This window comes from Grampus griseus (genome assembly GCF_964374135.1).
Source record: "Grampus griseus genome assembly, chromosome: 10".
In the NCBI taxonomy this organism is placed as follows: domain Eukaryota; kingdom Metazoa; phylum Chordata; class Mammalia; order Artiodactyla; family Delphinidae; genus Grampus; species Grampus griseus.
In genome coordinates, this window is record NC_139004.1 from 31,231,563 (window position 1) to 31,252,069 (window position 20,507).

At 48.7% G+C, this 20,507-nt stretch overlaps 1 protein-coding gene across 2 annotated transcripts; it reads left to right on the forward strand.

The window, feature by feature from the left end:
- The first annotated feature begins 4,565 nt into the window (after positions 1 to 4,565).
- On the forward strand, positions 4,566 to 20,489 carry MRPS18A (mitochondrial ribosomal protein S18A). Of its 2 annotated transcripts, XM_082663098.1 has the most exons (6): positions 4,566 to 4,684; positions 11,470 to 11,501; positions 13,941 to 14,048; positions 16,442 to 16,565; positions 16,797 to 16,866; positions 19,644 to 20,489. In XM_082663098.1, the coding sequence occupies exons 1-6, from the start codon at positions 4,573 to 4,575 to the stop codon at positions 19,786 to 19,788; spliced, it is 591 nt and encodes a 196-aa protein (XP_082519224.1). In that variant the 5' UTR covers positions 4,566 to 4,572; the 3' UTR covers positions 19,789 to 20,489. The 2 variants fall into 2 exon arrangements, with proteins under 2 accessions (XP_082519224.1, XP_082519225.1); XM_082663099.1 differs by lacking the exon at positions 13,941 to 14,048.
- The last annotated feature ends 18 nt before the right edge of the window (positions 20,490 to 20,507 follow it).

Consider the following 20,507-nt stretch of genomic DNA (forward strand, 5'->3'; position numbering starts at 1 on the left):
AGTTTTTCTTGGCTAAATGAACACTTCTGGGTTCATCTGTTATGAATGTTTCCCTGAACGTCTTCATTAGGACGGTTTACTTGGGACTTGAGTTCTCTCAAGGGTCCAGGACAAGGGGTGGGGGAAAGAAGGAAGATTTCCTTGGAAAATGGGGTGGAAACAAGGGGGCTGGGCTCCTGGGAGGAGGAGGTGGACAGAAGATTGTGTCAGGATAAGAAATGGTTCATCAGCCTCCCTTCTCTCATACATGTTCACACAGTGTCATTGCTGCCCTTCAAGGCCCAGGATTACTATTGCAGCTGGAAATAGTTCTTCCCGTGCATGAGAGTGACTCTGCCAACAGTCCCAGAAACTCTGGCTCCTGAAAAGACCTCTCCTTTGGGTGGCAACTACCACTTTGCAGCCCCCCAGAGAAGGGCCCTCACTCCCTTATATCCCACAGTACAGTTGTACTTGAAAATACAACAACAAAAACCACAACATACCCAACTGGGGACAGCGGTATATAAGACTCACTAATGAAAAGATGCTGTTTTGGGAGTAGGAAGATAGGTCTTAGAAAATATGTTTGAATTAAAAGCAACCTAAATGCCTAGTAATTGGGGATTGGTTAAGTAAGTTAGGGCACTTGCAGACAATCAAATAGTATACAGCCATTTAAAACAGTGCTAAAGGGGATGTTGTGCTTCCACTGCAGGGGATGCAGGTTTGATCCCTGGTCAGGGAACTAAGACCTTGCATGCTGCATGGCTCGGCCAAAATTTTTTAAATAAAAAACAAAAACAGTGCTAAAGAACAGAAAACGAGATCAAACAGAGATTCCAGAAATAGATCTATACCAGATAAAATGCAATGGGTGGAAGTATGACATTTTGTTTTTGTCTTTGTTTTGTGTGGTACGCGGGCCTCTCACCGCTGCGGCCTCTCCTGCCGTGGAGCACAGGCTCCGGATGCGCAGGCCCAGCAGCCATGGCCCATGGGCCCAGCCGCTCCGCAGCATGCGGGATCCTCCCGGACTGGGGCACGAACCCGCGTCCCCTGCATCAGCAGGCGGACTCCCAACCACTGCGCCACCAGGGAAGCCCATGGAAGTATGACATTTTTAATAAATGATGCTGGGTCAGTTAAATTTCGCTATGGGGGAAAAAAATGAATCTTAATCCCAATCTCAGACCACATAATAAAACAATTCCAGATGAGTTCAGATCTAATGTGAAAGTTAAACAATAAAGTTTTTGGAAGAAAACAGAGGAGAACATCTTCATGACCCTGACAAGGAAAAAACTTTAAATAAGAAACCAAACAAGCCAACCAAAAAGGAAAGAAACCTGATAAATTACACTATGTTAAAATTAAAAACAATGCTTATCGAAAAATATACAGTTGACCCTTGAATGACACAGGCTTGAATTGCACGGGTCCATTCATATGTAGATTTTTTTTCAATAGTAAATACTACAGTACCATTTGATCCTTGGTTGGTTGGTTCCCCGATTGTGGAACCATGAATACAAAAGAACCCTGGATATGGGGGAACCCTGTACACAGAGGGCTGACTACAAGTTATACTCGGATTTCTGACTACGTGGAGATCAGTGCCTTGACCCCCACGTTGTTCAAGGGTCAACTGTAATACAGAAGAATGAAAAGGCAACCCACAGAGAGGCAGATGACATTTGCCATACACACATCCAATGAAGGACAAGTATCCAGCATATATAAAGAACTTCTACAAATCAATAAGAAAGGCAACCCAATATAAAATGGGTCAGAACTTGAAAAGGCATTTTACAAAACAGGAGATCGAGATGGCTTATAAACATGAAAAGTGACTCATCCTCATTCAGGCATCAGAGAAATCTAAATTAAAAACACAATGAGATCCTACTAGGTACTCACCAGAATGGCCAAGATGAAAAATCACAAAAAATATCAATTATTGATAAGGAGGTGGAACACTGGGAACTGGTACAACTACTATGGAAAACTGTTTGGCAGAATCTACTTAAGCTGAGTATATACATACCCTATAACCGAACGGTTTCACTCCTAGATATAGTCCCAAGAGAAGTTTGCTCTTGTCTTCACAAAAATCATGTAGAAGAATGTACATCACAGCACTATTTGTAACAGTCCCAACTGAACATTATCTGAATCCTATCAACAAAAGAAAGGATAAGTGAATTGTAGTATAATCACAATGGAACATTATACGACAATGAGAATGAATGATGACAACAATATGTAACAATACGGGTGAATCTCACAAACATGATGTTGGTGAGCAGATGAAAGCAGACGGAAAAGAGTACATGCTACATGAGATTCTGTTTATATAACATTCAAATGCAGGAAAAAGTAATTTATGGTGCTAAAAGTCAGGATAATGATTACCCTTGAGGGGGTAGTGTCTGGAAGGGGACACCAGGGGGTGTTCTGGTGTGCTAGGAATGTTCTACTTGTTGGTGTGAGTAATGTGTTCCCTTTGTGAAATTTTATCAAGTTGTATACTGATAATGTGTATACTTTCTTATATAGGTTATTCTTCAATAACAATTTTATTTTTAAAGTAAAGGCTAGTCTCTGGAGCAAAATCTGGCCTCAGAGAGTTCTTTTTTCATGTAAGGGCTAATTACGCAAGGATTCAGAAAAATAAGATATTACAAAACAAAGAATATACACAGTATTATTTCATGTTGCTGAATGCAAATAATGCTTATCTATGGATTATGGATATTTCTTTTCTCTTTATTGTCATATTTTTTCTACTATGATCACGTTACTTGTCATTGTAGAAAATATAAGTTGCTTTTTAAAATAAAATTTGATTAAATTAGGATATAACAAAGGGAGGGTTAGCACTCAAATACTTTAGCTCACTATGTCCAAAACAAACCCCGGGTGGGGCTCTGTTACTGCCGTGGTCCCAGTCATCCCCAGAAGTTGGGGACTTGTAAAGAAACAAGGGGTATGGCACAAGCAGGAAGGGCTCAAGGTCAACTGTACAAAAGGAAAGTATATAGAAGCTACAAGAACAGCCAAGGATTTCCTTATCCTGGCCAGAACACCTGGACCCATATACCACCAAAACCCTCTGCTCCACTCCTAATCCATGTGTCCATCTCACTCACTGAGATTGACCTTTCTCTGGGTTTCCCCTTCCCAGGACCTGGTAAGTTTCCCCTTCCCAGGACCTGTTTTTGCTGAATTTGATGTTTTAAGGAAACCCAATGCCACGTTTCTCCCACTCTCCTCACCTCTGGTGACACCACTCAAGCTCCCCATGCAGCAGCTGCTCTGCATCCTCTTAGTCCACAAGCGTGGCAGTCCCAACTGTCAGATGGACTCCTTCCCTCCCCTTCATCAGGGAATGTGCTCTGCCATTTAATGAGCCTGATTTTCCCATCCTTGAATTAGAGTAGGATAACTAGAAAATCCCCCTTCCGGTGTGGAAAAGAACATCCTAACCACAATGTGGAAGAATTGAGCTGTGAATGGCTTTCCTTTCTTATGCAGCTCTAGGGGAATATCCTATACACCCTGCAAATCCAAAAGACAGAAAACTGGGCAGCTGTGTTTTCTTTCTGGTACTACAAGCTTCTTTATTAGGCAAGTATGTCAAACTTATGAAAAGCACCTAGCACAAAGGCCATTTCAGTAACTGTGCTATTAATAAATTACGTTTATTGAGCACTTATGTTTTATCCCATCTAATCTTCACAAAAACGGTAATAAAATAGGTTGTACCCATTCACTCAACAAGTATATAACGCACTCATTATGTGTCAAGCGCATAATGGATGCTGGAGCTATGAGAGTCAACCAAAAAAAACAATGTCCTTGCCGTCAAGGAGCTTACAGTCTGGTGAGGAGACACATACTACACAAACAGATGCAAAATTGCAGTTGAGTGGGGCACTAAGATGGAGAGGTATCTGGTGCTGAGAACAAGTAACAGGGAGGTTAAGGAAGACTCTAATGTGGAAGTGAAGTTTGAGCTGAGCCCTGAGAAATAAGTTTACCAGTAGCCACAGAGCAGGCAAATAGCTGAGCAAAGGCCCTGGGGCCAAAGGGAAGCGCCAAGTTATGAGAATGAAAGACGCGCGGGGGGTGGGGTGGGGGTGGTATTAACTCTATCCCAGGTCTGCGGGATACCTGATGTTCCAGAACCATTGTTTCTAACCATTTCAACTGCTCTGGTACAGACTTAAGCCCAGACTCAAGAAGCTGAAAATCCACATCTCACTTGAAGAGAAGAAAAAGTTTTAAAGAAATAGGAGCAGTGCATGTGATTTTACCGAAGAAGCCCGCCAGGGAACGAAAGCGACCTTGGGAACTTCGAGGACTGGCAGACAGGAGCTAAAGATCTCCCTAGACTCTCGGAACAAAGCACAGGCTTCACACAACGCCGCACCGTTTTGCTCAAAGCGGGAGAGGTGAGGAAATGGAAGTAACGGACAAGAATAACGGAGCTAGAAGCCCACAGGGCGCAAGCTTCCGGCCCACCACTGCGGCTGCGCGCGCGCCGTTCCGGAAGCGGAAGTGCACAAGAGGTCAGCGTTGGTTTTCAAGATGGTGGCCCTCAATGTGCTGGTGTCCGGCTGCGGACGGGTGCTCAGAGGGCTCCTGGCAGGCCAGGCCGCGACCAGCCGGGCCCGGCCTCCAGCTCGCGGGTTCAGGGAAGGTGAGTCCTGGGTCCTGGTGACCTCCCAGCGTTGAAGAGGAGAAGCAAAGGTTGCTTCCTTCTGCCCCCGTGCTCCCCTCCCTCCCTTTCCTTCAGGCGGTTCCGAAACGCCGGAGATGCTTGGGCTCCGAGAGTGCTTGCAGTTCCCTTCCAGACCCTGATGCTGTTACTTTGACCTCCCACCCATCGTGATTGTCCTCATGCGTGGGGACGGGGGAGGGGGATGGAGATCGGAGAGAAAAGCCTACTTAGTTAGCAGGGGCAGAAGAGAAACCTGTCTCAGGGTTCAGGAAAGTTTTTGGTTAGGGTCTGCGTGTTAATTCTCCGTTCCGTATTCGCCGAATCGCCGCCTCCTTCATTAAAGAATTCCTGCGCCATCGGGGAAGGACATCTGGATAACCTCCCCCGGGCCTCCCTTTCCAGTTTCTCATCTGAAAATGCTGTAATCTGATGGCAGCTTTTTCTGCCTGGGCCGCTAGTCTGAGAAGTGGAAGCTAAGGTGGAAAGACCATTGAACAGTTGAAACAGAGGCATATGCTGGATGGTGGTTTTGCTTTTCATTAATCTTAAGTATGGAAAAGCAGTCTGATTCTAGTATTGCACCGAGAGCTTACTGAAGGCCAAGTGCTGTACTTCAAGCTGTTAAGGGATTCTGGAGAAAAAAAAATATAACCCTTTTCCTGAGAATTTAGGTTCTAATAAGATGATATGATACACTCCAATAAATGCAAGTTAGGTATTAGGTATTTACATGCGGAAGTACAGGGAGATTAGGTTACCGGCAACAGCAAACCGAATTGGAAGTTTTCATGAAGGGGGCGTGTCTTTAACAGGCTCATAAAAGGATGGAATCTGGCAGAGTGAAGAGGTCTTTCAGGACATAGTCTTTGTGCACTGCTGGAAGCAGGAAAGGATGAGTGATGTGCAATAGAAGTGAAGTGGTTTTGTGTGTGTGTGAGTGTGTGTTTTTAAGATCTGGTGCAGTATTGACCAGCATATCCTTTAACTAAAGCTGAGAAGAATCCAGAGGAAAATAGAGATCATTTTTGCCAGGGGGACCATAAAAGTCCAAAAAGAAGAGCCTAATGAAGAGAGCATTGGATTTGTCTCAGACAAGATGTCTTTTTTTAGCTTTCAAACAGCAATTTCAATAGAGTGGCATACAAGGAACCCAGTTTGGGAAAATGAGAGAGATGGTTCATGAAGAAATGAATAGGTGTGTTTGAAAAATTTAGCTATGAAGGGAAGATGGAACATTTGCTAGAAAGAACAACAAAATCCAGATACTGCCTGGTTAGCATAAGATAAACTAATTCATTGATAAAGAAAGACAACAAAGAGGTGTCTTGGATAAGGTGTTCCATCTGTTCCCATGCTGCAAAACAGGCATACGCCCATAACATTTTTGAGGGCGTCTACCAAGTGTCAAACACTAACGGCTGCAATTTACTTATCCTTTATGAAATCAAAAGTTGAAAACAGTTTTTTGCTATGTCCCCAGAGGATAAGCAAGCGGAAGAGTTTTGATTTTTTACAAAGGAATATTTGAGATTAGAATTTTTCAGTTGGAGAGTTTGTGAAATGCTGGGCTGTATGATGAGATGGGTGTTTGAAGTCTTCCTTGCCATAAATACCTGGTAGCTTCTCTGTGTTACTGTCAGACCTAAAGGCTAAATAATTGAATTTATGTGATCTTACATGAAGGCATTACCATATTTTATATTTTTCTTGAGAACCATCTATCTCCAAAGCCTTTAAATGAAAAAAAAAAACAAAAAAAACTTGATATTCTATCCATTATGTGTAAGGCATAAAGAATTACACATAAAGCTAATTTTGACTGGTGCCAGCTGGTATATTTGACACACAAATAATATTGTACACATAGAATTTAAAGTCATGGAGAGGAAAGTGGGTGTCTTGCTGAAAATATTCAAGCATTCTACTTTTCAGAGTATCAGATAGTACTTCCTTAATTTTAGTCAGAGTTCATGGGCACTCAGCACCACTCCTCCTGCCTACAGAATCTCTCTGTCTGAAGCAGTGATTCTCAATTGGGGGCAGTTTTGTCCCTCAGGGAACATTTGGCAATGTCCAGAGACATTTTTGGTTGTCACAGCTGGTGCTCATGGCATGTGGTGGGTAGAAGCCAGGGGTGCTGCTAAGCATCTTCCAGTGCACAGGATAGCCCTCCACCACAAAGAACCACCTGGCCTGAAATACTGATCCTGCTGCTGTTGAGAAAGCCTGGTCTGAAGTTTGACAGAGGGACACACAAAACCAAAAAAGATAATTACAGAAGAAGCAAGTCTAAAGGAAGACAAAAAATGGAAGTTGTGGTTTACTAAGTGCCTGCTGCAAACACTGCTAGGTTTCCCACGTACACTTATTCAGTCTTCTCAACAATCCTTAAAGGTGAATATTACAGGCATTTTTACAAATGAGGAAATCCGGTCCAGAGGTGTTGGGTAGCTGCCCAATATCACACAACTAGTAAGTAGTAGAGTTGGAAGAACAGCCAGCACTTTTCCCTCCAATACCATCACCTTGGTATTCCATAGCAGGGCTTCTGCATGGTTCCCTCCCTTCTCTGAAAGCTCTTGTCAGTTAACTTGCTGGAGACCATTTAGTTTCATGATTGACACTGTCAGACCTAGCAAAGGTTAGACCTTGTTCCTGCCTTGTCACTCTTAGAGCCCTTGTGAAGGAATGCATTTAAAACAAGAAAAATAAACACATATGACTATCTGAATTAACAGTAATGATGTATCAGACCCTCAGAGCAGAGTGTGTTGAAAAGGAATAAAGGCTGAAGGGAATTTTCTTCATCTTTTCCTAAGGGAGGTTTCTGGAGGACTTAGCATTTCAGACAAGGATATGCCTGGCAGGATGGGCATTCTTATAGGTAAAAGCTTTGAGAGAGGAGTGAACAAATTGGGGCCTTTAAAGAATTCAAAAGACGTAGTCCAGGGACTTCCCTGGTGGCGCAGTGGTTAGGACTGTTCCAAGTGCAGGGGGCCCGGGTTCGATCCCTGGCCAGGGAACTAGATCTCACATGCATGCTGCAACCAAGAGTTCACATGCCACAACTAAGGTGCCCACGTGCCGCAACTAAGGAGCTGGTGAGCCGCAACTAAGGAGCCCACCTGCCGCAACTAAGACCCAGTGCAACCAAATAAATAAATAAATATTAAAAAAAAAAAAGACATAGTCCAGAGTAACCTCTAGTGGAAGGAGATTTTTATGTAGCAGTAAGACTCCTCATTTGAAGGATAGTGCAGAGAGACATTCCCTCAGAGGTCCAAGGGAAAAGGAAGGGGTAGGTGATGAGAGAATCAGAAAACTTTAGTGGCAGAATTAAAGATGAACAGAAGGGAGCAGAGCTTGAGCGAGGAAGGAGTTTGAGAGAAGTAGTCAATGGCCATACTTCCCAAACATGCGCTCTACTCCCTGACCCTACATAAGATTGTTGAAGATTGTTGGTGCTACCGTTTAGCCACGTTGCCATTCGGTTACTCCGTCCCTTCATACTCTACTTGGGACTTGGTTTCCATGGATCCTTTCCAAGAAGGACCTTGGTCTCTGGGCACTTCCTGCAGCAGTGCCCTCCACTCCTCGTCATTCTGCTCTCCTCACTTCCTCCTTTACTAAACAGCTGGGTCTTTATCCTGCTGCAGTTCACTGTGTCTGTGTTTATGTGGCCATTGAGGTCTTTTTGCGTTCACTGCAATCTCACCTCGATGCTGTTTGCTCTAGACACACTTCAGTTATCTTGGACTCCATCCTAGGTGAGTATTTACTGAAGTACTCAAAGGACCTCTTTATGAGGCATGGACTTTGTTAGAGTGAGATTCCCTTGCTTGGTTTAGTTCTCTTTTCTCCTCTAGGGCAAAGACTGTGTCTCCTAGTAGGCTGGAGCTCTCCATAGTGGGTGGAGCCCGGCTGTACACTCCATGGGTACTCAGCAAATGTGTTGCCTCCTATGGCACAGATTATTTGATGTGTATGAGAAGTGCCTATCTTAGAAGATTTTGGCCCTTAATTCTAGTTTAGGAAACTGCTTCGTATCTTTCCTTAGTTTACTTGATACAGCCATATCTCAGAACACAAGAGCAATTCCATCTTTTCCTAAACAAGTTTTCAGTTAGTGACTAACAGTTTTTTAGTCCAGCTTTTCTTAGCCACCCCCACTTCTGTTGAATGGAGAGGAGGCCAGGAACAAATGGATATCAGGTTTTGTTTGGTTTTGACATGTTTTTGTATGCATGCTGAAAAGCAATACTATTTTGATTCCTAACTCCTGTTTTCAGAGACTTGAAATCTCCTAGGGCCTCTTCAGGCTCCTGTGGGCCCTCTGCCCCTGCACTGAGACACCGCCCTGACCAATCTCTGTCCTGTATGAGTTCTCCAGTCATTCCTTCTCATTTGACGAATTGTCTCTATTAGATAAGCATCTGCCTATTGTTTTACCCACTGACTTATAGTGAGATGATTCACTGGCTCAGAGTTGCTGTGTGGGGAGCTCATTAACAGTGGAGCTTGCTACGGGCTTTGATCTCTCTTCCAGGGGCCAGTGGAATGACTTCAGGGTTTGGTTCTTTGCCGGGAGTGATGTGTGTTTTGCTAGACTTGTTTACTTGATGGTTAGGACCCAAGTGCCTCCACCTAGAGGGGAAGCACATGTTTGTCCGCTTCGTTTCAGGGCACTGTTCTCACGCTGACTTGAGTGGTACCAGAGTGGGTCTCTCCTTTTGTTTCCTATCCGGATTCTTAAAAACTCGCCCCCCACCTGTTGTTGCTCAGATTGGGTCACCCTCCGTCCCTCTTCCAACTTGGTTTTTGCAAATTTGCAAAGTTTCCGGGGTGCCTGGCAGCCCTGCTGGGCTAGGGCTGCGTCCTTCTGCCTCCCTACTTTTGTAGCTGACACAGTGCAGTGACCATCTCCCTGCAGCTGTGCTGGCCACCAGACTGAGTACCAGTTTGAGTCTCACCCACATCCCATTTAGGCTGGTCTCTCTTCGAAACAAGTTGATCTTTGCGGTGACACATTTTCTCTTAGGGAGAGAAACCTAGTTTGTCTTTGAATTGATTAGTATACAGTGTTCTCTGGAGAAAGCCTCGGGGCCTTTCTGGCCATTGTTACTCCTTTGTGTGTGTGGAGTTGAAGTTGAGAGGCTCTCAGGTTGGTTGGTTGAAGTAATGAGTCTTTATGAATGGCCTTGCCCAGAAAACAAACGGGGGACAATTCCAGGCAATCTGTGTCCAGTTTGGTGTCAGTCACAAAGCTCAGTGATCACAGATGCTGCTGTGGGCCTCTGGGTGGGTTAGAATTGCCTCACTTTTTTTTCTTAGACATTTTCGTTCTCTCTTTTTACTGTTTATTTTTTATTGCAAAGGCAGTACATGTTTATTTTAGAAACTTCAGAAAATCACCTCCTCCCATCCCTGAGGGAAAACCAGTATTACCATTTAGGTGTGTAGCTGTAGGGGTGTGTGAGCTTCCTGTAATCCATGTCTAATTGTGTGTACACTTATGGAAGCGTTTCCAGGGCAAGGTCCGTAACTTTCATTAGATTCACAAAGTTAACCTTAGGCTCTTTCTAATCTGGCTAGGGCTGAGTAGAACGAATTGTGGTAGCCAAGCTACTGTTAAAATATGGTTTTACTATTTGGGGAGACAGTTTGCAGCCTAGTATGTGCACTCATGTTTTCTGTTACAGTAGTTAGCAGTCAGAAGGGCATTATGAGAAGTATTTTGCTCCCTAGCCTTTATGGAGCATCTGTGGTATGCGTTCCTATGCTAAAAGCCATGGCTTCTTTCTCTAAAGAAACTGGGAGACCAGGGAGAATCTCCAAGAACTTTCTATTTGATTCTATTTGCCGAATGTGGGTTATTAGCTTGGTTCTTCCTTTGGATATTGTTGAAGTTGTCTTTCTGCATCCTGGTTAAGTAAGAGGAAATATGTACAGCCTGGCTTGCGTGCCTGTGTGCGTGCGGCTTAATTGTCTTGCCCTCGGGTTCTCTTCTGACTGCCTCAGCGAAGAGCTGAGGGAGGCCCTCTCAGTGCGGAACTGCAGCACTCTCTGCAGTTCTGCCTGGACCCCATATCTGCAGGCCCCTCATTCCCACCTCTCCCATCACCCCTCTCCGGTGTGGATAACAAAATGCACCCCTACAGGGAGAGGATTTGACTCGCACAGCTGCCCTTGTACAGCTTGTACACAAGGCTCTCAGGATGTTTTAGGAGTGAACTGGTCTCATTACCTAGCCACCGTGGGACCCCTGGAGCAGTGTTAGCTCAGTGCTGTATCTTAGATTGCAAACTCGTCAAGGTCAGGAACCATATTTGTCTGGTTCTCCTAATGAAAGAACATATGCGATGCGTATTTTTGAAGGTCTTTTAGCGGCTTCTGCCCACTTCCCACCCCCCACCTTCAACCCTCATCTCTTAGGCCATTGTTGCTAGCCACAGTAGGGCAAGGTCTTGCCAAGTACCTTGGATGGAACCAAGATTAATCTCAGAAAGGCAGAAACAGTGTGGAGACCCTTAATCCCAGACAGATAATATGATGTGGGCATCTGGGCTTGCCCCCGCCCATCCTCCAGGGCACAGAGCCTTGGCACTGGGAGGTGAACCCTGCATACTTCCTTTTCCAGGTCAGGGCTGTGGGAGAGTGCAGAGAGAGGGCTCCGTTTTTCTGCATGTGTAAAGTTTGAGCTGTTACTTGAAACTCCCTGTTCCTTATTAAATGGCTGACCTAGTTTTTCCCCTTTATCTCTGTAGTGGTGGAGATCCAAGCAGGGAAGACAACTATAGTAAGTATCGTCGAGTTGGCCACTTCTAACATCTTTAATGCTTGGAGCTGCCTGGCTGCTCCTCTGAGGGAGGGTGGGAGGCCCCAACTGGACTCCTGGCTTCAGGATCTGCTCCCTCTGTGACCATAAATCCCACAGTCTACTATTTTCAACCTGTGTGTGAGAGTGTGGTTAATCAGGAACAGTTGCTGTGCCTGGACTAAGACATCTGTTACTTGATTAAAGTGGCCCTTTGTATGACAAGAGCTCATAGGTATTTGCTGATATGTTCTTTGGCGGGTGATAAGTCAGTTTTCCAAAGGGGAAAACTAAGGTAATGACAAGACTAGAGAGAGTAGACCCCGGGCGAGGAGCCTGGATCTTTCCTTTCTGCCTAGAATGACTAAGCTACTACTCCTTAAGTGATGTAGTTAGAAGGTGACACTCTCTGGGCCCTGGGCTCATAGCTGGCACCCTGTCTTCTCTGTTGGTGAGAAAGCTAGCACAGTTCTTCACCCACCTACTCCCCCCTCCCTCACTGGGCCTATCTCACCTCCCTTCCTCTGGGAGTCATGGGGCCTAGATTATCCTATAATCCCTAAAAGACAACGTTGTTTTCACACGGCCTTCCACGCCTCCAAGAAATCCTCAACCACTCCACCGAGTTCCCAGAAGCCTCTGTAGCTTCCATGTCAAGCAGGGATTTAACCCTCTGGCGGCCAGTCAAGACCAGTCCTCCCTAAGGCCTTCTTATCCCCAGGACAAGCCTTAGGGTTCCGTCTTTGGGTCTTCCCCAGAACACGCCCTCAGCCTTTTTACTGCTTAGCCCCAAAACAGTTCTTTCTAGGGGGATCCCATTCCCTTAGGGCACCTTTTTTGGTTCCCTTATCTAAAGCCAAAACAAGTATTCACCCTTTAAACTCCATGCTGGTGGACAGAAGCACGTCTGGCTTTTGAGTGTGAAGAGTGTTTTTCCTGTGGGGCATGAATTTGCTATTTGTGGAATGAACACAGAAGTATGTGGCCCCATGAGAGCCCTTGGGGGAGGTAACCCAGCCATGCCTGGAGAGGCGCTGCCATGGCTGACTTTGGGTATTACTCTCCGGGGTCTCACTTTCTTCATCAGTAAAATAAGATCATGATTCTGCCCTCACTAGGTTGTGGGGTTAAATGAGATGATACATGTGGACCATTATTAGCACAGAGCCAGGCCTATAGTGGGGAGTCAATAAGTGTTAGCTCTCCCCCACCAGGCCCACCTTGACCCCCTCCCAAGTCCTTCCATGTACCTGCACATTTTCCCTAGCGCACTTTCCCCTTTCTGGCATAGCTGTGGTGGCCTTGGCAGAAGGGTAGTAACAGCACCCTGCACGGCCAAGCCTTGCTTCTGGCCCCCTTTGCCTTCTGCCAGTTCTTCCCTGGGAGACAGTGTTGCTTCCCTCCCAGAGTCTCTCAGACCTGTCCCAACATCACACAATCTGTGGCCTCAATCAGCAAGGCTTTCTAAACTCCCCTTCTTGCAATTGGAGCTGATGCCCAGATCATTGGTTTATTGAGCTTAGTAATTCCAAGGCTGTGTCACAGGATACAGCAGCCATGGAGGAGGTCACTTCACATGTGGCCTCAGCACGGTTTGAGAGGTGGAATCCAGAGTGATAAGAGGAGGAGGGCAGGGGAATGTATCCTCCCCTCTGTGTTTTTAGAGAGAGGGGGGAGGAGGAGAGCGCACACAGTTGTCTGCTTGTATAGGCCTAGACCAGCTTTCTCAGCCTGGTGCTGCTGGCGTTTTAGACTGGCTGGTTCTGTGTTGTGAGTGAGGGCTGTCCTGTGCGTGTAGGGTGGTGAGCACCTTCCCTGCTAGAGGCCAGGAGCACTCCATCCCCCCGTGGGGATGATCAGAAATGTCTCAGACATTGTCCAGTGTCCCCTGGACCCTGTTTTTAGGCAACCCTGCCTGGTTGAGAACCACTGGCAAAAACTTACCTCTGTCAGATAAAACTGGAAACTGCAGTTTCCTCTGAGAAGGACACGCAGGATGGGAGGGAGACTTCCTTTCGACTCCACATCCCTGCACAGTTTGAAACTTTCTACCATGTGCATTTATTGCTTTTTCCCAAAGGAGAGAGAGGGAAGCATAATGTTTTGGAGTTTTTGTCTTTTTGAGGAAGGAAAGGTAGCATTCAGCTGATAGAGCAAACCCCTCCCTCTTGCCACCAGCATTAAGTTCAGTTTCTACTACCCTTGCAGACCATCAAACCCATCTCTGTGGCTACTCCAAGGTCCATTGTCCAGCAGCTATGGAATCAGCACCACAATTCAGGCAGAGAGACCCATTAGCTACTCGCCTGAGGCCCCCAGAGATGAAGTCTCACCAGCACTCCTACCACTCGGGGGGTTGTTTGAGGATGAGAGGCTCTGCACAGCCCTCTCCCTCACAGGCTCTCTTTCTCTGCCTTCTAGATTGAAGGCCGAATCACAGGGACTCCCAAGGAAAGTCCAAATCCCCCCAACCCCTCCGGCCAGTGCCCTATCTGCCGCTGGAACCTGAAACACAAGTATAACTACGAGGTGAGTCTGGGCACAGACACACATGTCTGCGCGTCTTGGAGCTCGTGTTCCCTGTGGGCTTAAGCAGCATCTCATGGAACCACCAGGACAGAAGCATTTTGTCCAGTTTTAAAAATGCTCAGGCTCCACCTCCAGATGTTTCTGTTGGCCTGGGGTGGAGCCCAGCCATCATTATATTTTAAAGCTCCCCAGGTGATTCTAATGTGCAGCGAGGGTGGAGAGTCACTGACTTAGTTCATGGTCTGGTTGCGGTCGATTCAGACCACCAGGGCCCTGGAGCCCAGTCTCGTAGGGCTGTGTTCCCAGGGGAGTGGAATCAGAATCTGAGCTTGGCTTTCCTCCTTTTATAATGAGGACATCTCTGGAGAGTCCTTACTATGATCTGGGGATATATCATTCTCTTTCCATATTGGAGCTACAGAGACCCCTGTTTGCTGTAGGTCTTCTAGAGCTGTTGTTTCACAGAGAGATGACAAGAGTGAACAACAATAGGTGAGTTGTACGGGGTGCTGCTCTGTGTGTAAGCACCTATGGGGCATAATTCACTTAGTTTTCCCAATATCCCTGTGAAGTAGGTACTATTTTCATCCTTGTTTTACAGATGAGGAAATTTGAGGCATGACCTTGTTAATGAACAAGTTAATGAACTTGCCTCAGATCACCCACCCAGCTAGTAAGTATCAGAGCTGGGATGCACACTCTGGGGCTACAAAACCCAGGCAGAGCCTATGATCCCAGCTACTACTCTATATCATGTCTAGAGATGGGGCGGGCCTGGGGGAAAGGACGCAGCCCTAGAGAAATCCATACTTGTCCTTTAGCATTCTATTGGTGACATTAAGCAACCCTGTTTTTAGGTTTCAGGTGATTCAGACTCTGGGCCAGTTTGACCTGCAGGTTGTCCCTATGCCCCTCTGTGGAATGGGATGACTAAGGGCAGAGATCCCGGTCAGGTGGTCAGAGCAGGAGAGGCCACATGTCCACGGGATCTGAACAGAATGACCCAACTAATCTCCTGGGCTGGGAGCCTTGGCTTCAGGCCACCCCGGGGTGGGGGTGGGGGTATTCTTTTGACCTGTCCCGGCCCTTCCGCTGATGGCCACCTGGAGTAACAGGGAACTTGCAGGCCACGGGGCACTGCTCTCAGCTTCTTGTGACATGGAAGTTAGTGGGGTCCTGGCCATACTTAGAATCCCAGCTGTGAATAGAGAGGTGAACCCCACACCTGCCTGATCACCATGGGGCACTCTTCCTACGAGCCATTTCCAGGAAATGGACTTGGCTCTGTTTATCAAGCAGAAGAAATCCAGTCCCCTCCAAGGTAAAGGCTGAAGAAGTTGTTTTCCTTTTACCCCTTTCCGCTCAGGGCACTGCCACCTTGAGCTGCACAAAGCTGTCAGCCTTTTTGGCAGCCTGCAGTGGGGGCACTGGGGCTGTGAGACCAGTGTATTATCCCTGGATAATCCAATCCAAGTTCTTTTCATCAGAGTCTGGAGATTACAGGGGTGGCATTTGGGGGCCTGGGTCCCCCGGGAGCTTTCCAGTGATTAAAACAAACCTGCCGTTATACAGCGAGGTACCTGCCAGGGCAGCGAGTCAGTTTGAGGACCAGGACCATGGAGATAGGCATGCCAGGCCCCTCCGGGTCAGGTGGGCGACTTTTCTTTAACCCTCTCAGCCATGCTGTGAGAGTTGGGAGGGGACGTGGTCTCTCTTGATTCTGATTCTTAATTCTTGACTCTCTCCTTGACTCATCCAAAGCGGTCTGATGGTTCAAAGGAAGCCCAAGAATCCATTTACATCTGGTCACAGGGGGCTTAGAAGATGTGGGATTTAACCTTGCAACCTGGCCCCATCCTCAGCTCGTTGCTGCCTGGGGCTTCAGAGGGCATGGCACAAGGTCGAGGGGCTCTCTGTGGGTCTTCTGGGCTGTGGCATGTAGACTCTGGGGGCGGAAATGGTACAGGTTTTCCCTGTTGTGCAGAAGTACATGACATACCCCCTACGCCACCCAAGGAGGAGAACACACCTTTCATCACCAGGAAAGATACCGTGGGTGCATGAAATCTTGTTAACCTTCTTGAAGAGTTCCTGTTCTCTAACCTAGTCTATCGGAAGACTTATCTCATGGAGGAGCTGAGAGGACTCTTGGGGTTGGTAATGGGGTCAGGAAATCTTGCTAAGTTGGGATTGAACCTTTGTTAGGGTGGAGATAGCAGGCCCTCGTGCAGAGCTCTGTGGGGAGGGAGTGGCCTCAGGTCTGTTCCGGGGGAGCCTCAGCCTCTGGCAGTGCCAGGGTACAGCAGCCTCCCCTGGAGGCCACTTAGCCCTGGCTCCCCAGGAGCAAGTGCCTGTCTAGAGGACCCTCATCTCCTGTTTTCCGTTTCCACTAGGATGTTCTGCTGCTCAGTCAGTTCATCCGGCCACACGGGGGCATGCTGCCCCGAAGGGTCACGGGCCTGTGCCAGGAAGAGCACCGCAAGATTGAGGAGTGTGTGAAGATGGCCCACCGAGCAGGTAGAAAGCACCTTGGGCTAAGAGGGGCAGAAGCGGGCTGTGGGCACCATTTCCACCCTCCAGCTGCCCCGTGTTCCAGCCCCTCCTGAAAGGGCAATGGGTATCCAGAGGCTTCATTATACTCACCCCCTAGTGCCAACCTCCCACCCCCTTGGGCTTTCCCTCCAGCCCCCAAGAGCTACACAGGGAGCTGCAGAGACCATCCCCTTAAATGCTTTTCTCTCCACTCAGGTCTGCTCCCAAATCACAGACCTAAGCTTCCAGAAGGATTTGTTCCAAAGAGCAAACCCCGACTCAACAGGTAAGCAGGTAACCTGGGCTGGGGAGGCTCTCTCCTGGAGTTCATTCCACAGTTCAGGAAAGCTGGAGCATTCCATCCCTTCCAGCCTAAGCACCCACCCCATCAGTCCGACCACTGTGTACGCTTCTGTTACTCTCCCCTGCCGGCCTCAGCCTCTTTCCTTGTCCCTCCCCAGTAGGGCACTTAGCACAGGGGTAAGAAGGGTAAGAAGGTCGTTGTTGGGCATTAGAATGTGCTAATCTTCTGTTTATGACATCATACTGAGTTGCTATGGGAATGTCAGAGCACTTCTGCAAACTTTCTGTAATAGCACTGGGGTTATTAAAGGGCAAAATGAGGCCTTAGAAATAGAAATGGGAAGGCTGTCTGGGGCAGGGCCACTGTACATAGCTGCGCAAATCGTACACCGCAAAACTTTAAGGCAGCATCCAGGTAGACTAGATTGTGAATGGTGCTCCCTAGAGTTGTGCAGTTAACGACCTGCACAGCTGCACATGGTATCCCATGAGGTCCTGAGGTTTTATAGAGGAGGAGAGGAAGTCCCCTAGGTCCTAGAATCAGTCAGTCTGCCTTTCAGCCTAAGCAGGGTGGCCCCCTCTGGTGTAGAAATAGATTCCTGTCTAACACTTAAACAGCTGTCTCTGACATTACCACACTCACATACTCCTAGAACTATAATACCCCCTGGTTGAGAGTAGATCCAGGTCTGTAAAATCGATGTTGGTATTTCTTCTTGTTCTCCCGTATCGTATCAATAAACCCCCTGCCTTCAGCCTGTCCCGCTGCCACTGGAATTGCACTCTGTGGTTAAAGCAAAGCAAGATACCCCACCCCCAGCAAATCTCCTAGGCTGATCCCCAACAGAACCCAGGCATGGAGGATGAGAGGCCAGGCAAATACTAGCCATGGATTGCTGGGCTGGGGGTGCAGGGCCAGAGCTGGGTCTTCACTGACGCCTCGCCAACACCCTGGCCCCTTGCCCATCTCCACCTGCACCTCCCACACTGCTAGCTGGGCCATCTGCCAGCAGCCCCGGAGGAACGGGACATATTAACCTCTTCCTGTCTTTCCCAAATGTGCTGCGGACCTTTTGGGGGTTGAGCCGCCCCCTACCCTGACTCGTTAAGAGACAAGCAGCAGGCCTAAGGACACAATCCATCCTTCCCTCAGGCCTTTGAAGCAAAGCCAGGCTCCCTCCCATATATCCGGTGTCCTTTAATGTGACACCGGATTGATGATGCGTGGGGGCTCTTGGGTTGCAAAGGCCACCCTGGGGAGGAGAGGGAGTCCTGGCTACATGGGAGGCTGATTCCTTACAAGGGACTTTATGATTCCATCCAGAGGTCCTTGAGCTGCCATGCACCGGCCGGGCCCGGGGGAGCCATGCGTCCTCCTTCCCCACTCCTTCAGGAGAGGTAGGAGGAAGGAGCCTTGGTTCTTAGAGCTGGAGTGTTCCCAGAGAGCCGTCCGGAGGCCCTCAGCCCCCTCCCCTGCCAGGTGGCTGCTCCTTGTGGCACAAGCATCAGGCCCAGGGCCAGCTGAATCCCAGCTTCCCTGGGGTCTCTCCAGGGTGGGAGGGGCAGGGAGCCTTTAGGGCAGCAACTATGGAGAGCCTGGTGAGCCTCGGGATCTGGGGTCTTCAAACCCAAGGAGCAACCCTTTGGGGGAGGCTGCTCCCACACCCCACCTCTTCACCCACCCTTCTGAAGCCTGGGAAATGCCAGCACAGGGGCCTGCCAGGTCCCAGCACCACCAAAGGCATCCCTGGGGCCAGCCTACTGCACAGAGGCCTCCCTGCTGGGGCACTGACAGCCACAGTGGACATGGGGAAGCCCTCTCCTGCTGGCCCACCTCGCACGTGGCATGGAGGCCAATACCACCCACAGCTTTTACTTCCTCTCAAAGCTCAGAGCAGAAGACACAGGTCCAGGGGAGCTCAGTTGAAATGTATAAATCAGCAGTCATTTTTTCACTCTTAGCTAAAAATTTTCAGCCATGGTTATTAATTTTTTTAATTAAAACCTCTCATTTGAGGGTCACTAGAGGCGGCTGGGTTGAGCCCTAACCTCGTGTGGAAGCAGGGGAGGATCCTGGCCTCTGCCATGGCTGAGCTTTCAGGACGAAGGGTGGGCCTCTCTGGACAGGATCCAAGTTTCGTTCTGGACGGAGTAAACCCCAGTCCCAGCCGGCATGAGCCACTTTTCCGGGAACTATCAGGGCCCTGCTGCCATCCCCAAAGGAGGCAAAAGGACTATGGGTGGCAGCCATCTTTCCCCACCCCACCCCCTCCTACTTACAAGAATCTTCCTGGCCCCCATCATGGGTTGGGTGAGGGGCAGGGATCCTCTACGAGTTATGGCTGCCTAGGCTTGTTCCCTGAAGGCTGGGGTGGCAGAGTGAGCCAAGTGGGGGAGAGGGAAGGATTCCTCCAGGCCCTTACATCAGCCTCTCCTCTCCCCATGACTGGGCCACAGAGGGATGATCTGCTCTCTGAGCAGCCTCTTCCTCCACCTCCTCCCCCAGCAAATACACACAAACACTGACGACTCATAAAGATCTAGGAAGCGTGTGGCCTTGTGCTGCCTGACCCTGGCCACACACACCTGCGGCAGCAGGAGCCCAGCCCATCTGTTTACAGCATATTCAGCAGTTGCTCCCAGGAAAAGCCCTTCTCAAGAAAGGAAAACTGGTGAAAGGGTTTGGTTGGCCAAGCGCGGCTTGGGCCTGAGGAGGCCATGCCCACGGTCCCACAGCCACCTCTCATCCTCGCTCCACAGGTACCTCACCCGCTGGTCTCCCCGCTCCGTCAAGCCCATCTACAACAAAGGCCACCGCTGGAACAAGGTGCGCATGGCTGTGGGGTCCCCCCTCCTGAAGGACAACGTCTCCTACGCGAGCAGGCCTTTGGTGCTGTATCACTGACTGAGAGCACGGCCTCCCGAGAGCCGGCCGTGAGCTCATCCTGCACTCCCGCCCCATCCCACCAGGGTGGCCCGGCTCCTCCAATGTGGATGGCACGAGGGCTAGCAGGTCCAACACTAGTGCCCTGGGCCTGCTCTGCAACAGAGCTGGGCGCTGGGTGCAGGTGGGGCAGTCGAGTCCCCAGGCAGCTGCTGTGGTCTTGTGACTGGCCTGGGCTCATTGCTGGTGGACAGGAGCTTTGCCCACAGGAATGTTATAAACCAGGCTTGTACTCACCCACTGGGTGTGCGCCCACTGCTTGGGAAGTGCGGGGGGCTCAACCCGTTTCCGGCCAGTTACTGAGCATTAAGTCACTGATCTCTTGTGATGGGCCACGTGAATGCAACAGGGGAGTTCACGGGCCAAGCAGGTTCCCTTCCTCTCTATTGACAGCTGTTAGCTTTTTGGCCAGGGGGGCTGCAAGGAGGAGGTAAGTTAGGCTGCCTGGCCCATGTGCAGCTCTCATCTGAGTCCAGGAAGCTGCCCTCCTCAGAGGGCTCCTGGCTGTCACCTCCCCCCTGCCATTTCCTCCCACCTTTCTCTCTCGTTAGCACATTCCAACCCTCTGCCACTTGCTCTATTTGAGCTGGGCCTCTCCTCAGCCTGGACACCAGATGGAGGTGGAGATGAGGGGAGGCAGCAGCGCAGAACAAACAGACCAAATTCACTGGACTTTATGA